This window comes from Microtus oregoni, unplaced genomic scaffold (assembly GCF_018167655.1).
Source record: "Microtus oregoni isolate MIOR12 unplaced genomic scaffold, Mior012 000011F_ref0000422, whole genome shotgun sequence".
NCBI lineage: Eukaryota > Metazoa > Chordata > Mammalia > Rodentia > Cricetidae > Microtus > Microtus oregoni.
Window position 1 is genome coordinate 15990594 of NW_024543070.1, and position 17083 is coordinate 16007676.

The 17083-nt window shown below is 49.9% G+C and overlaps 1 protein-coding gene across 1 annotated transcript; it reads left to right on the top strand.

The window, feature by feature from the left end:
* Positions 1-1588: 1588 nt before the first annotated feature.
* Positions 1589-16066, top strand: Pcdh12 (protocadherin 12). The gene is made up of 4 exons (XM_041660363.1): positions 1589-4459; positions 7945-8042; positions 9943-10115; positions 15249-16066. Exons 1-4 carry the CDS (start codon positions 1589-1591, stop codon positions 15656-15658), a joined length of 3552 nt encoding a protein of 1183 aa, XP_041516297.1. The 3' UTR covers positions 15659-16066.
* Positions 16067-17083: the final 1017 nt, after the last annotated feature.

The window sequence follows — 17083 nt, forward strand, 5'->3', positions numbered from 1 at the left end:
CTGGCCCCAAGGACTCAAGCAGTAGGACACCCATCTCTGGGAAGCTGACCTTAATTTCCACCATTTCAAATGCTTTACAGACCTCCAGAATAAACCTACATAAGGCTGAGGCATAAGGCTGAAAGGATATTGGAGGCAACAGAAGGGGGAAACAGAAGCCACAAGGCCACACAGGCAGACTGCCCACTCCTCTGCCTGCCTGCACCTCACCTAAGTGAGAGGATGAGTGGGAGCGAGGGCTCACCTTCAAACCAGGGCTGGGAGTGGAGGCAGGGCAGCTGTTCACAGGACTCTCGTAAACAAAAGTGTGCTGAGAAGAATGGGAGGAAGGGAGGGAAAGACGGATGAAAGGGAGAGGAAGGTGTGGGAGAAGGAAGCGTGAAAAGTTCGAGACAGAGGAAGGGAGGCCGGGGGTTCCCCAGACAGGGACTCAAGTTGGACCAGATGTAGAGAACAATGGATCCCAAGGATCTCAGGAAGGGGACGGGGGAGGGGAGCCTTGCGGTCAGATCAGACAGCTCTGGTAGAGCCACCGGCACCTTCAGGGGTCAGTGTGAGCCATGGCCAATGTTGAGAGCAGCTGCCGCAGGTGGAATGAGCTGTATCTACTACAATACCCTTACCCAAACAACATGGCTGTTTGTGATTTGAGGCCAGGACCAGGCCAAGGGATTTTGCATATCATCTCATTCAAGCCTCACAGGTTCCTGCAGGGAGGACAATTATTTTCCTCCACACCCCACCATGAAGATGAAGGAACAGGGGCTCAGGGAGGTTAAGTTAGAAGACCCAGCTGAGAAGCAGCAAAGTCAGCATTTGAACCCATGACACTTTTTAGCTCCTGTGACTTTTCTACTAATAGCTGCTTCTCAGAGAGACAAGCCTGAGGGCAAAGTTGAGGCGGAGAGTCCAAGGAGCGGCAGAAGGTAGAAGAATGGGGGAAGAAGGCACAGGAGTTGAAAAGGGAGATGAGGAAGAGAGATGGGGAGCCTGAAGTGCCCTAGAGGGACATCAGCATAGGTCGAGTTCTTTGCTCGCCTGGCTACACAGTGGCTCCCTGTCATTGGCTGCCTTGCTGGTGGACAGCACCTTCCCATCCAGCCAGTCCCAGGAGCCCTGGCCTCATCCTCTTCAGCGACAGGCCTCTCAGCCCCACAGGAAATGCTCCTTCGCTAATTGCCATTGAAAGTCACAGCCCTCCCTTTTCCTGTAGGTGGGGTTTCCATAGGAAAAAGCTGCTTCTCTGCTTCCCCAGCCTAGTGACTGTTTGGAAGTTAGATCCCTACATCCCGCTTTCCTAGGTCAAGTCTCAGACCGGTTCCTGCCCATCACTGCTGATTGAACCAGCGGGCGCTGCTGGGGAGCAGGGATCTCCTCTAGCCATTCATCCGTCTGGGGACCGCTCGGATCACTTTTCACAGAGATGGCCTTGCTTGGGAATCCTGCTTCTTCCAGCATCTTCTAATTATGGGACAAAGTTGTACCAGCAGATCTGAGGCAGGAGATCCAGGCTGATCGAGCCAACCAGGAACGTGTCCTGCCTCTGAAGACCTCCAGCTGGTCGAGTCCAGCCCTCCCTGCGGTGAGCATGATGCTGCTTCTGCCATTCCTGCTAGGGCTTCTGGGGCCAGGCAGCTTCTTATTCCTTTCAGGGGGTTGTCAGGAGGTGGCCACTCTCATGGTGAAATTCCAAGTGACAGAGGAAGTGCCGTCTGGCACAGTGATAGGGAAACTGTCCCAAGAACTGGGAGTGGAGGAGAGGCGTGGGAAGGCAGGAGATGCTTTCCAGATCCTGCAGCTGCCTCAGGCACTGCCGATTCAGATGAACTCTGAGAACGGCCTGCTCAGCACTTCGAGGAGGCTGGATCGGGAGCAGCTATGCCAGCAGCAAGATCCCTGCCTAGTGTCCTTTGATGTGCTGGCCATGGGAGCTTCGGCTCTGATTCATGTGGAGATTCAGGTCCTGGACATCAATGACCACCAGCCAGAGTTTCCCAAGGGTGAACAGGAGCTGGAAATCTCCGAGAGTGCCTCTCTGTACACACGAATCCCCTTGGACAGAGCTCTTGACCAAGACACTGGTCCTAACAGCTTGTATTCCTACTCCCTGTCTCCCAGTGAACACTTTGCCCTGGATGTTATCGTGGGTCCCGATGAGACCAAACATGCAGAACTTGTGGTGGTGAAGGAGTTGGACAGGGAAGTTCACTCGTTTTTTGATCTGGTGCTGACTGCCTATGACAATGGGAATCCCCCTCAGACAGGCACCAGCATGGTCAAGGTCAATGTCCTGGATTCCAATGACAATAGTCCGGTGTTTGCTGAGAGTTCACTGGCCCTAGAAATCCCAGAAGACACTGCCCCTGGCACTCTTCTCATAAACCTGACTGCTACAGACCCAGACCAAGGACCCAACGGGGAGGTAGAATTCTTCTTTGGCAAGCATGTGTCCCCAGAGGTGATGAATACCTTTGGTGTAGATTCCAAGACAGGCCAGATCATTCTGCGCCAAAGCCTAGACTATGAGAGGAATCCTGCCTATGAGGTGGATGTCCAGGCAAGGGACCTGGGTCCCAATTCCATCCCAGGTCATTGCAAAGTTCTCATCAAAGTTCTGGATGTCAACGACAACGCTCCGAGCATCCACATCACATGGGCCTCCCAGACGTCGCTGGTGTCAGAAGATCTTCCCAGGGACAGTTTCATTGCACTTGTCAGTGCAAAAGACTTGGACTCAGGGAACAATGGTCTGGTCCACTGCTGGCTGAATCAAGAGCTGGGCCATTTCAGGCTGAAAAGAACTAACGGCAACACATACATGCTGCTCACCAACACCACACTGGACAGAGAGCTGTGGTCCACATACACTCTCACCGTGTTCGCCCAAGACCAAGGACCCCGGCCCTTATCAGCTGAGATGGAGCTGCGAATTCAGGTCGGTGATGTCAATGACAATGCCCCCGTGTTCGAGAAGAGCCGCTATGAGGTCTCCACTTGGGAAAACAACCCACCTTTTCTTCATCTCATCACTGTCAAAGCTCATGATGCCGACTTGGGCATTAATGGGAAAGTGTCATACTGTATCAAGGACTCCCCCGTTTCTCACCTAGTAGCTATTGACTCTGAGACAGGAGAAGTCACTGCTCAGAAGTCACTGGACTATGAGCAGATGGCGGGCTTTGAGTTCCAGGTGATAGCAGAGGACAGAGGGCATCCCCAGCTTGCATCCAGCATCGCTGTGTGGGTTAGCCTCTTGGATGCCAATGATAACGCCCCAGAAGTGATCCATCCTGTGCTCAGTGAAGGCAAAGCCACCCTTTCAGTGCTCGTAAATGCCTCCACGGGGCACCTTCTGTTGCCCATCGAGAATCCCAATGGCTTGGAGCCAGCAGTTACTGGTACACCAATGTCTACCCACAGCCCCTGGTCTTATCTTTTGGCCACGATTGTGGCAAGAGATGCAGACTCGGGGGCCAATGGGGAGCTCCTCTACAGCATTCAAAGTGGGAATGATGCTCATCTTTTTGTCCTCAGCCCCTCCTTGGGGCAGCTATTGATTAATGTCACCAATGCCAGCAGCCTCATTGGGAGTCAGTGGGACCTGGGGATAGTAGTAGAGGACCAGGGCAGCCCCTCCTTGCATACTCAAGCTCTGTTGAGGGTTGTGTTTGTCACCAGCGTGGACCACCTAAGGGACTCTGCTCATGAGCCTGGGGTCCTGAGCACACCAGTGCTGGCAATGATCTGCCTGGCTGTGCTGCTGCTGGCCATCTTTGGGCTGATCTTGGCTCTGTCCATGTCCATCTGCCGGACGGAGAAAAAGGATAATAGGGCCTACAACTGTCGCGAAGCTGAGTCCACGTACCGCCACCAGCCCAAGAGGCCCCAGAAACACATTCAGAAGGCAGATATTCACCTGGTGCCCATGCTCAGGGCCCAGGAGGATGAGGCTGATGACGTTAAATCATCCCATAAAGATATCAGTAAGGAGGCATTGATGGAGACAGGCTGGGACTCCACCCCCTTCCACCTCACACCAACCTTATACAGGACCCTGCGTAACCAAGGCAACCAGGGAGCACTGGCAGAGAGCCAGGAGGTACTACAGGACACCTACAACTTTCTTTTCAACCATCCCAGGCAGAGGAATGCCTCCCGAGAGAACCTATGCCTTCCTGAGTCCCCACCTACCCTGGGCCAGCCGCACTCCAGGCCTCTGCAGCTGCCTGGCAGCCCCATAGCGAGGCTGGCTGGAGACCAGGGCAGTAAGGAGGCTCCACAGAGCCCGCCAGCCTCCTCTGCAACCCTGAGACGGCAGCGGAATCTCAACGGCAAAGTGTCTCCTGAAGGACAGCCTGGTCCTCACCAGATTCTGAGGAGCCTGGTCCGGCTGTCTGTGGCTGCTTTTGCGGAAAGGAACCCTGTGGAGGAGCTCGCTGGGGATTCTCCACCTGTGCAGGTACCTCTGGCATGGGCAGCTGTTTTTCTGGTCACTGCCCCCCCCCCAAAACACCACCAAGAGCAATAGACACCCTCGTTTCCCGTATTCACCCTTAGACTCACCAGGCATATTGTGATGTAGAACTTAAGGGCTGGGGACAACGGATCTTAGCTGTGTGGTCCTGGGCGTGTTTCTGAGCCTCAGTTTCCTTGATGGTGAACTGGGAATGGCAGTGAGAAGTGTGTGTGTGTCCTACAGAGTTGTCCTGAGGATCAGATCAGTTAATTCCTGTAAAGTACATATGCATGCCTGGCACAGGTGGACACACAGCAAACACAGCACAGGTAGTGACTAGAAATAAGAACTTTGGAGAAAGGTTGCCTGGCTTCAAATTCTGGCTCTACCTCTTTCTGCTTGTGGCTAATAGAGAAGTTACTCAGCTTATAGTTAGAGGTACCCACTTTAGCAGCATGCTCCCTGCAAGACTGCAAGAAAACAAAATGAATCGATCCCTGGCAGCCATGCCAGGACAGCAGTGTCTGCTCAGCAAATGGTTACTATCCCCTCCACAAAGCACCTCCCCATGCCTGCTCTCAACCTGCTCATCGTGTCTAGACAACCTCCCTTGAAACAGTCAGGCGTGGGTAACACTCCCTCAGGGGACTTGCTTGAGACCCCAGAGTGTACCAGCTGGGGAGACAGGGGAAACACCTTGTCTAGTGAGGCAAATCCCAGTCCAAACACAACAGCTCAGAACTGGAGAGTGTAGGGAATGACCTTTAACTGTGGAGTCTCATTTTCTTCATCTACAAAATGGGAATTCTGAAGTCAAGCTCGCTTGGTCTCTGCTGCCCTGGGGGAAGGATTAATGGGATGATGAGGGGCCCTCTATTTCATGCCTCGGGGTTTACTAGCCACAAAGGGGAGGTCTTCTCAGGGATGGAGCTTAACATATCCCTAACTGCTTCTCTGACGTCCGGAGAGCTTCTGCTGCACAAGGCTGAGCATCAAGAGACATATTTTTGTTGGGCCAGACAATCAGCTCAGCTTTCTCATGGAGCAGGGACACAGCTTCTTTTCCAACCCTTTCCTAGGAAGCCACTTAGAGGTAGTGTTTAGCTTTTCTCTTAGAAACCTCACCCTGGGGCTCCCTGCAAACCCAGAGGGGACTGCAGCCAACTACTTCATTCTTCCACTCATTCATCCACCAGAGGCTTTCAGGATGAACTCTCTTTTTGCTTTATTTTGGTTTGGTTTTGGTTTTCCCAGACAGTGTTTCTCTCTGTAGCTTTGGAGCCTATTCTGGAACTCGAACTCATTAGTACTGGGATTTGCCTGCTTCTGCCTCCCTAGTGCTGGGATCACAGGCATGCACCACCTGCCTGGTTTAGGATGTACTCTTATGCCACACACTGGACATAACGGTAGAGAGCCGACAGACACTCTGCACGACACGCTGAAGTGATGGGAAGAAAGGCACCCCTTTGGAATCAACTGGGGGTCAAGAGTAAGATGCCAAACAGCCAGGTCTCTTTGACAGTTCAGCCACACAATAAAGTCAGACCTGAGTTCAAGTTCCAGGCCTTGTCACTGCAAGGACTGTATGCCTCAGGTTGCATATCTACAAAATGCAGGGGTTGGTATCACCTTCCTGTAGCTGTTGTGTGGCACAGAGGAGATTAGTTGTCACCAGGTAGTTATTAAGTGCTACCTGGGGCTCTGTCAACACGTGATTCACACAGCTCAGTTCATTTAAATGCCACAACACCCACTACCTTCTGACCTCCGTCTCATTATTATTCCCCTACTGCTGAGGAAACTGAGACTCAGGACCCGGAAGCGATTTCTAGGGCCAGGAAGATGGGAGGTAAGGCGGGAACAGAGTTAGTGTGAGCCTGAATCTAACCCCCGAGTCTGGGTTCCAACTGTGAAGTGACTCTGAATTCCAGGAGGTGACACTGGGCTTGGCCTTCAAGTTGTGCTTACCTAGTGTCGCTTGGGTAAAGGTTTTCAGGTGCCTGTCTTCTAAGGGCTTTTGGGCCGGTTAAGGAGGCAGAATCTACCTGAGGCAGGCTCAGGGACCCTGACTCTCCCAAGTCACCGTGCCACCCTAGTGCTGGACACCATGAAGCAGCATTTTTAGAGGTAACACCCTCGAGTCTTAGTCTCAATGATCTAATTAACCCTGACAATGCTGTGGAGAATTCAAAACCTCTTCAGAGACAAAAGGTGATGAAGCTGAGGTCTCCGTGGGTCTCAAAATCTGCCTGAAAGGTCACAAGCTGGCAACCAGGAAGAACCAAGTCTATGAAGACTAAGGCTGCTTCCTCTCCCTCCGGGACCTTAGGTGCAGGATTAATATCTAGTCAGTTCCTCTTCTCCCATCTACCTGAAGTCCTGCCATTTTTCTAGTCTTTGAGAACCCTGAACAGAAGCTGTCTTTTCTTAACGGCCAAGACCTTCCAGTCTCTGGCGGAATTCCTGTGGAGCCTTCGGTCTCAGCAGGAGTTCCTGGCACACAGTCAGAATTCAAGAAAACATTAGTTGAATTGCATGAAAGCCAGGTTTGGTGGCTCATGCCTATAGTTCCAGCCCCTTGGGAGGCTAAGATAGGAGTTTCAAGGCAGCTGCACAGCATAGTAAGATCCTGTCTCAAAAGACAAAAAAGTAAACGGATAATTATGACTCTGGTGAAGTCTTTGTCCCCTTCTTCCTTGCCTTCCTTATAAATCATGAGCTTCCAAAGACTACATGGGGTCCCTATCTCATTCTTACAAGTCCCACAGAAACACTAGCCTGGAACAGACATGCTTTGAATGCATGTCCATTGCTGGGCAGTGGTGGCACATGCCTTTAATCCCAGCATTTAGGAGGCACAAGCAGGCGGATCTCTGTGAGTTTGTAGCCAGCTTGGTCTACAGAGCCAGTTCCAGGACAGCTAGGGCTGTTACACAGAGAAACCCTGTCTTGAAAAACCAACCAACCAACAAATAAACAAAAAACCATGTCCATTGACAGGGTGAATAAGTGAATTGGTTAAATGACACCATTTCTGCCTTGCACCAGGCAGCCTTGCATACTCTCCACACACACCTCCACAAGTTCAAGCCAGAGCGTTTGAACACTGTCCAAAGGGAAAAATAACTCTTGAAGACAGTCCTTACCAAAGTAACTACTGTACGCTCTGGCAATGCCTTTTCCAGTCCAAGCCCACCAGTCACTCCAGGGAACAAGCTAATGGGGATGGTTCCAAGGGTCTCCATAGGATCTCCTTCAGCTGCCCAGGGCCTGCAGGGACACCGCAAAGCTGGGAAGCACCCTCCCCCAGGTCCCTGCTTCAGCCACACAGGTCCGTTCCCCCAACCCCCTATCTGATCGCAGAAGCATCTGAAGCCAGAGGAAAAACTATAAAAAGAAAGCAGCAGCGTTTGAGGGAAACATCCGGCGAGGAAGCGTGCTGGGTCGGAATTGTGTGTAGTCAACAGATTTTTCCTGTCTTGTAGCAAATCTCCCAGCTGTTGTCCTTGCTGCATCAGGGCCAATTCCAGCCCAAACCAAACCACCGAGGAAATAAATACTCGGCCAAGCCCGGCGGCAGCAGGTAAGCAGTGGGTAGCACCCACAGCACGGCCTCCTCCGGGCCCCTAGGTCACCCTCCCCAAAAGCCTTGGTGAGTGTGGAAGAATGGGCACCCTCTGAACCCAGCCCAGGGGGTACATGCAGCAGACAGCACCCATCCCCCCACTCCGGAGGCTCCATCCTGGGGCCACTGTATTTATGATATTTACAGGTCCCCTTGTCGCTAAGGAAATTACTTCACCTCTTAGCTCTGACTGTCTCCCCTGCTTACTTGATCGGTTTGAAATCTGTAACTTTCACCGTTCCTTCTCTTGGCCTACAAACATGCTATATAAGGATGTCAGTGCGAGGGTGTGCTCCTGCGGGCAGTCCTGGAAGCGAGGAGCCCTCCAGAGGATAGCAATGGATGGAGAAACAGATTTTCCCTTCTGCAGGCTCAACATTTGAGTCTGTGGGAATCAACTGCCAACAGACCAATGAACAAGAGAAAAGCCGTAGTAAATGTAAAAAATTCTTTTACATTTCTTTATTTTGCATATGAGTCAGGGTTTGTGTGTGTGTGTGTGTGTGTGTATGTGTAAGGGCAGAGGACAACAGAGGGTGCCTGTTCTCTCTTTTCCATCACACAGGGATTGAACTCGGGGCATGAGGGTTTGGTGGCAAATGCCCTTAGCCACTGAGGTGCCTCTCTCATAGACCCCATTACAGTTTTTTAAATCATTGTTTTATGTGATACAGAAGAAGCCTTTAGATTGAAGATCCAAAGACACATTTTTCAAGATTGGGTTTAGTGTTTCAGGGATACCTGTGAAAATATAATTGGATAAAAATGGTATGGGCAAATTGAAATTTAGACTCAGCCAGGCCTATCTGTGTGGCTTTCTTGGCTGCTCTACCCAGCATTCCTTGCTTCCAGGTATGGGCTAGGAGCTTTTCCGGAACAAGGGACTCACAACCTGCCATCAAGCTAGGCAAGCCAGAGTATGTCCTTATTGCCAGCTCTTACACAGAAAGTAAGGGGGGAATTCAAGTGTGTTTTTAGGCTTTATGGTTGGCTTTGGGAAAAGTTCTAGTTTCTATGACCTTCTTTGGGAAAGGAATTCTAGATGGCTATCCGTTCGCCTGAGGGTGGGAGCTCGGGGATAGGAGGTCAGAGGCACAGCTCTAAAAGCTTTCACATTTGGACATGATTTCCTGAGCCCTAAGAGTCTCACATTCCAGAGCCATGGGTCTAGATTGGAATTTTTGCTTAATTGCTTAGCCCGTGGGGTCCTTAGGCAAGCTGCTGCAAAATTCTGGGTGGCAGAATGGGAACGGCTCTCATGGACAGGCTCCAATGAGTGGAATGAGTCCTGTACCTTGCATAGCACGAGGCCTGACATAGGAGAGTTGTCACCCTGTTACCCCAGTTTGCTACCTTCTGGATGATCTCTTAATAGCAGCAGGAACGGTCACTGGGGGAAATGAGGGCAATAGAAATCACATAGGAATCATGGGAGACTTTTCACCTGTAGGGATGGGCTTCATCCTGAGTGACTGTCAGAGGCCTTGAGGGTCAGTGAGACACAGGGTCCTCAGCTTAAGCCAGGAAGCTGGGGTGCAGGTGTAGATGTGAGTCAAGGGTGCCCCATCCAGATGCGTCCCCCACAGACCTGTTCCTTTGCTCTGGGAGGTGGCTTCAGTAGGAAGGAAACCATAGTCACTGATTCCATAGTGTTCGTCAAACACCCAGTGTGTGCTAGGCCATGTTCTGCACATTTGAGAAGAGAACAAGGCATAAGGAAGGCAAAACCCACCCTGCCTGGCTGGTACTGGGTAGATGACCACGTCGGTTCCCTGTATAGATGGCAAATGACAGAGATGACGTGAACAGACAGTTATGTGAAAATTCCTCACTTGAAACCTGGTTGGCCTCTTCACAGGGCTCCCATCCCAGACACAGATGGCTCAGATGGCTCAGATGGCCCAGGTGTCAGGCCTGGTGGCCAAGCAGAGCCTGACCTGGAAGAGGGCCCCCTAGGCCCCGAGGAGGAGAACCTTTCTGTGAAGCGACTTCTGGAAGAAGAACTATCGAGCCTGCTGGACCCCCATACAGGTAGGGATGCCCTGAGGTCACCCCTGTGCTGTCTCTGTGCCTATCATCCGCCCGTGCACCCAGGCTCCAGAGTTGTCCAATCCACTGTGCAGAGGGCTGTGCCCAGGATTCTATTTCCCTTGCAGTCTCGGAAAGTGGTTATCTATCTGTTTGTTTATTTAATTCTGGAGGTGGGTTTGGTTGTTTATGGCAGGGTTCGACTCTGTCAATATGTAGCTGAGACTGACTATGGAATCCTCCTTCCCAACTTCCCAAGTGCTGAGATTATAGAAATGAGCCACCATGTCCAGTTTTCCTTTATTTAATTGACCAGGTTCTACTTTTTTAGTGTTTTTTTTTAATTATTATATGTGCATCGGTGTTTTGCCTGTACTTTATCTGTGGGAGGGTGTTGAATCCCCTGTGACTGGATTTACAGACAGTGCTGAGCTGCTCTGTGGGTGCTGGGAATTGAACGTGGGTCCTCTGGAAGAGCAACCAGTGTTTTTAACCACTGAGCCATCTCTCCAGACCCCAGGGCCTACTTTTTAAAAATCATCATTAAGAATAACAAACGGGCTGGAGAGATGGCTCAGTGGTTAAGAGCACTGTCTGCTCTTCCAGAGGTACTGAGTTCAATCCCCAGCAACCGCATGGTGGCTCACAACCATCTGTAGTGAGATCTGGTGCCCTCTTCTGGCCTGCAGGCATACATGCAAAGAGAATACTGTATACATAATAAATAAATCAATCTTTAAAAAAAAGATTGATTTATTTATTATGTATATAACTTTCTGCCTCCATTTATACCCACACGCCAGAGGAGGCCGCCAGATCTCTTTACAGATGGTTTGGAGCCACCACGTGGTTGCTGGAAATTGAACTCAGAACCTCTGGAAGAGCAGACAGTGCTCTTAACCACTGAGCCATCTCTCCAGCCCCTAAATAAATAAATCTTAAAAAAAAAAGAATAACAAACAAGGGGGCTGGAGAGATGGCTCAGTGGTTAAGAGCATTGCCTCCTCTTCCAAAGGTCCTGAGTTCAATTCCTGGCAACCACATGGTGACTTAACCATCTGTAATGAGATCTGGTGTCCTCCTCTGGCCTGCAGACATACACACAGAATACTGTATACATAATAAATAAATAAACAAATAAATAAATAAAAGAATAACAAGCAGGGCTGGAGAGATGACTCAGTGGTTAAGAGCACTAACTGCTCTTCCAGAAGACCTGGATTCAGTTCCTAGCACCCACATGGCAGCTCACAATTGTCTGTAACTGTAGATTCAGGGAATCCAACACCCTCTTCTGAACTTGACAGGCAATGGGTACACACATACACAGACAGATAGGTAGGCAAAACACTCATATACATAACATAGAATAAATAAACCTTAAAAAAAGAAAAGAAAGAGAATAACACAAGATCACTGCTGAGTAAACAACTTCCTAGGTCCTGGTCTGTGTGTCGAGCACCAGGAAAGCCAACAGGTCATCCTCTGGAGTAGGTAAGACCAAATGTACAGGTGAACCCAGGCTTAGGAAGTAAGCTGGCCTGAGCAGTCTCCTCTATCCTGGCTGGGAGCCCAAATCTGCATGCTGTGTGCAGAATAAACTCAACGGCACCACTTCATTTGGCATATTTAAATAACCTTTCACCCCAGAAAAGGGACAACTCCTTTATGTGCTAATTGAAGATCAAGAGATTCTTTGTTTTTTCAAACAAACAAACAAACAAACAAACAAAAAAAACCAACAACATTGGTTTGGGGTTGGAATGTAGCTCAGTTGATAGAGGATTTGCCTGCTCCTGGGTTCATTCCCAAACAGTGCATTAAATGGGCCTGTTGGTACAGACCTTTAATCCCAGTACTCAGGAAGTGGAGGCCAGAGGGTCAGAGACTCAAGGTCATCCTTAATGAATTCTGGACTAGTCTGGGCTACATAAGAGCCTATAAAACAATGAACAAAGAAGAGGAGGAGGAGGGGGAAAGGAGGAAGAAGGGAAGGAAAGGAAAACAATTAGCTTTAACTATAAACATAATACGAATTTTAATGCGAGACTCCGCCAGCCAAGTGCCTTCTGTGGGAACTAGTCTACCTCCTTCAGGTGACATGACACACCGTACCCCTGACCATCTCATCTTCTGTTTCTGGAGTTAATTTATTTCCCACATGTTCTGTCTGGCTGTAAGGCATGGCAGGTTTTACCCTTTCTGGGGCTAAAAACCATAACTAGCACCGAAAGAGCCTTTTAAGGGCATGTCACCTATTGTAAGTTTCTCTGGAGAAAATATGAAGAGAAAGGGGCTATTCATTATCCCTGTTTCATAAAAGGAAAAAAAGCTGAAGGTCAAAAGTGTTTAATAATTTGCCTGGGGTCATGCAGTTAATGGCTATTAATACAGGCAATATGACTCTAAATTCTAGAGCCGTACTGCTCAATATGGTAGCCACTGGCCACATATGGCTATTTAAGTTTAAATGAAGTGAAATGAAATAAAATGAAATATTGAGTCCTTAGTCATCCCAACTACACCTCAAGGGCTCAGTACCCACGTGTGGTTGGTGGCTACAGTTTTGAATTCTGTCATTGGCCAGCTGTGGCTAGAACTTGTGGGCTCAATCCTTGACCTGTCCTGCCTCCCCACAGCCCAGAAAGCATTGGGCACTGTGAGTTGGGAAGATGGAGAAACGGGTGGGAAAGAACTGGATGCCCTGGGGCTACTGAGAGCCGTGTTAAGGACTGGGGACTTGGTGATTAGATAAAAAAAAAATCCATCTGGACATGTGATAATGATGACTCAGTGGGTGAAGTATTCACCACGAAAGTTTGAGGGCCTAAGTTTGGATCTCCTAAAACCCACTTTAAAAGTCAGGCCTGGCCGGGTGGTGGTGGCACATGCCTTTAATCCCAGCACTTGGGAGGCAGAGGCAGGTGGATCTCTGTGAGTTCGAGACCAGCCTGGTCTACAGAGCTAGTTCCAGGACAGGCTCCAAAACCACAGAGAAACCCTGTCTCGAAAAACCAAAAATAAATAAATAAATAAATAAATAAATAAATAAATAAATAAATGTCAGGCCTGTTCATCTGCAGTCTCAGTGCTGGGGAGGCAGGGACTGGAGGATCCCAGTGGTTTGTTGACTGGCCAGCCTAGCTGAATTGTGAGCTTCTGGTTCCTGTGAGAGAATCTGTCCCAAAAATATGGGTTGGAAGTCAGGTATAGCGGGGCACGCCTTTAATCCTAGTACTCTGAAGGCAGAGGCAGGTGGATATCTGTGAGTTTGAGACTAGCTTGGTTTACATAAGGAATTTCAGGCCAACCAGGGCTACAAAGTGAGAACTCACCTCAAAAAAGAACGAAAGGAAATAGAATGAGACATCCGATACTGACTTCCGGTGGCCTACACCCCGGGGGAGGGGATGGCTATTTTATTAGTTTCATGAACTCCCCGAATTCGTAATGAAGGTCACACGGTGAACTCATCATCACTTTCCAGCTGTCCTCATATGCCCCATGACTTCCCGTTCTCCTCTGAAGCTGACCATGAACAAGGAAAGGCTGGAGTTCTTATTTCTCAGAGACTCAGGGAAGTAATGTTTACAGTTTCCCAATGTCAAGGGTCAATAAGCATGTCCATTAATCATGTAACAGACATTCACCAAGTCCCAGGCAGGAGGCCAGACCCAGCCTGTACAGTCCAGAACTAGAGACAAGAACCAGGGGATCATTCACTGATCCAAACAAATGATTAGCTGCACATTGGAATGACCTTTTCAAGTTGCAGAAGTAGCATTCTGATAATGTAGAAAATATAGGCAAACAGACAAACAAAGAACAAATCATTTATGCCCAGAGAATTTCAGTTAGCACTGTGCCCTATTTCCTTCCAGCATCTTCTTGCACAGATTTAAAACCACTAACCTGAAACAAGCATTAAATACCTGTTAACATTAATACGTGTTCTCTACCCATTCTACCCATCCCCCCCCCACCCCGCCGCGTGTGAGTGTGTATGTGTTTCATAAGCAGGAAACTGGATTTCCTTTTTTTTCTCCTGCTTGGTCTTTGTCTTTGGGGCTGGAATTCATGTTTGTTTGTTTGGTGTTATTTGAGAAAGAGTCTCATGTAGCCCTAACTGGCCTATTGTTCTGCGTAACCTATTCTATCCTGGAACTCCCAGTAATGCTCCTGTCTCAGCCTGAGTGCTGGGATTTCAGGCACGTGCCACCACATCCAGCTCCTAGGCAGGATTTTCTGAGAGAGAAATGAGAAAAGAAGGGTGATGGTGACATGAGAATCCAGGGGACATTATTTTTAAAAGCCAGAAATACCAGGCTGTCGCTGCCACTGCCCCATTCCTTTCTCAGGGCAATCCTCAGGCAGACAGCCCCTTCTCAGCTGGACACTAGGCCAGGAAACAGTGTGAGGGGGAGGTGAGGTTGCCCTATGGTGACAACGCGGGCCCTGTCAGCCCTGGGAATTCTAGAGGTGCATCTGAGAAGCACCCAGGGGCAAGAAGGCCATGCTTCCTAGAGAGTGGGTAGGGCTGGGGAGTACCAGGGTCTTCAAAGTCGTCAGACCTAGGTCCAATCCAGTTTTGGTTTCCTAGAAAACAAGACTTCTTTGAGGGTCAGAATCCTTATCTTTAAAACAGAGATAAGACCCTTGACCTCAAACACCTGAGTAGATGAAACGAGTTAATTATGCAATTTCCTGGCATATGAGCAGTTAATAATTGGTTATTATTCTCTTTCTCTCTCTGCTTGTTTTTGAGATAGGGTCCCTTAATGGCCTGGAACTTGATGGGCAGATGAGGCTGGCCTCAAATTTGCTGTGACTCTCCAGCGTCAGTTTCCCAAGTGTTGGGATACCAGATGTGTTCCTCCATGCCAGGCTCAAACAGGCTAATCCTATCTATCCTCATGCCTCCTCCAAACTAAGCTCTTCCGGCTTTGGTCAGCAGTTTTCCTGCCCAGGGAGCTTGCCCGTCAAGGCCTCTTCCTTCCCGTCCCGCTCCCATCGTCGTGTGTCCCCCACCATTTCCCTTTCCTTCTTTGTCCACTGTTCCTGTCCTGCTTACAGCCCCACCCCGCCTGCCTGGCTTCCCTGCATTTGGCCCTCACCGTGTCTCTCCTTCCTCTGCAGGTCTGGCCCTGGACAAGCTCAGTCCCCCTGACCCTGCCTGGATGGCAAGACTGTCATTGCCCCTCACCACCAATTACCGAGACAACTTGTCTTCCCCTGACGCCGCAGCTTCAGAGGAACCGAGAACCTTCCAGACTTTCGGCAAAACAGCCGGACCGGGGCCCGAGCTAAGCCCAACAGGCACGCGCCTGGCCAGCACTTTCGTCTCGGAGATGAACTCGCTGCTGGAGATGTTGTTGGAGCAGCACACGGTGCCAGTGGAGGCCGCGTCTGCGGCTTTGCGACGGCTCTCGGTGTGCGGCAGGACCCTCAGTCTAGACCTGGCCACCAGTGGGACCTCGGGCTCAGAAGCACAGCTGGGTAGAAAGAAGGCAGCCGAGGGCCGACTTGGCTGTGGCAGGAATCTATGAACATGCTTGGTGGGGGGATACCTTTGGATCCAGGAGCCAGGTTCCCTGGGAGACGTTAGGGTGGTATTCAGGCCTTGTGGATCTCAGGGAATGAACTGGTTTCTAAAATTGTGGAGCTCACTGGCCAGAGACACCCTCAACTTTAGGGTAACTGATGCTGTTTCCCACAGAGGACCGACAGGTAACTGGCCTAAGCAGACCTTGTAACAGACCCTGTGGCTGAGCTTTATGGAGAAGAGAAACAGCTTGTTTCTCGTGCACACAGAGTTCCTCAGGAGGAAGAGATGCCGGATGTCACAGAGTGCAGTATCATAAGCAAGGGGGGCGGCCTCACTGGATACTGGAGGCAGAGGGCTGGCTCCTGGAGGAGACAGGCAGTGTGCTCTCTGACCTACTAAAAAAAGGAAAAACTGCAGCTCAGTCTCCTGTTTGCCAGAGTACCGGAGGGGTGGGGGAGGCTTTTGTCATTTATTCCTGGCATTAAACTTCTGTTGGGTCATGGCGGGAGTGGGTCACACTGGTTCGGTGACAGGTACACAGATGATGGACATGTGTGTCCTTGACCCCACTCCACTATGTTATCCAACAATAGGCTTCACAGCCGGAAAATCAGGACCAAGTAAAGCAAGGCTGTAGATGAAGTATTTATATTCCCCACAATGCTAGGCTGGTGGTATTATTATACCCATTCCACAGATGCAAAGCTCGGAAAAGTTGAGTGTCTTTCCTAGGAGTGAGCAGGGAGTAGAAACAGAGCCAGGAGATTCGTGCTCAGGCTGGCTCAACACCACAGCCCATGCCATCAACCATGGCACTAGACTGCCAACCAAGAATAAGAAAAGTCCTTGAGACGAAGGTTTGCAAATAGAGGCATTCAGGCCCATAGGACACAGGTTAAAAGGAGTTTGTATCTGCCCAGTGTCAGTTCCTTGAGATGCAGAAGTCTTATCTGAGACCCCAGTTGGGGAAGTCTTTCTCCACTGGCAGGCTTGGGTCTGGGAATTGAGGCCCCAGAGGATGATATGTGAGCTGGGACTATGAAATCCATACTGACAGCAGCCAGGCTCCCAGCGGCGGGAAGAATGAAGAAATAGCTAATACGTTCCCAAGGCTTTTTGTTCCTGGACATTTGTTCCAAGCAGTCACAGCTAGTTTAAGATGGGGGTGGGGTGTCCTGGACACTGAAGGCAGAAGATGGTGTCTGCTTCACTAGCCCTCTTCGGGACCAGCAGGGCTCCCACTGAGGGCTGGTGACATTCACGTGTACATGCAATGCAGTGATATTAGTGCATCTTACAGATGAGCAGTATGAGACCCGACAAAGTTAAGCATTTCAGAGGCCTGGGTCTCTCATCGCTCACTCCAGGTCAGGGTGATCTTATGAGACCTGTGATCTTCACACTGGTTCATGGAGCTGCTGGGTTC

Bases quoted from the DNA above. Each gene is read 5' to 3' on its own strand.
- Pcdh12 (XM_041660363.1), top strand. From the start codon at position 1,589: ATGATGCTGCTTCTGCCATTCCTGCTAGGGCTTCTGGGGCCAGGCAGC. The intron at 8,043-9,942 runs GTAAGCAGTGGG...GCCTCTTCACAG, and splicing joins GCCAAGCCCGGCGGCAGCAG to GGCTCCCATCCCAGACACAG. The intron at 10,116-15,248 runs GTAGGGATGCCC...CTTCCTCTGCAG, and splicing joins CCTGCTGGACCCCCATACAG to GTCTGGCCCTGGACAAGCTC.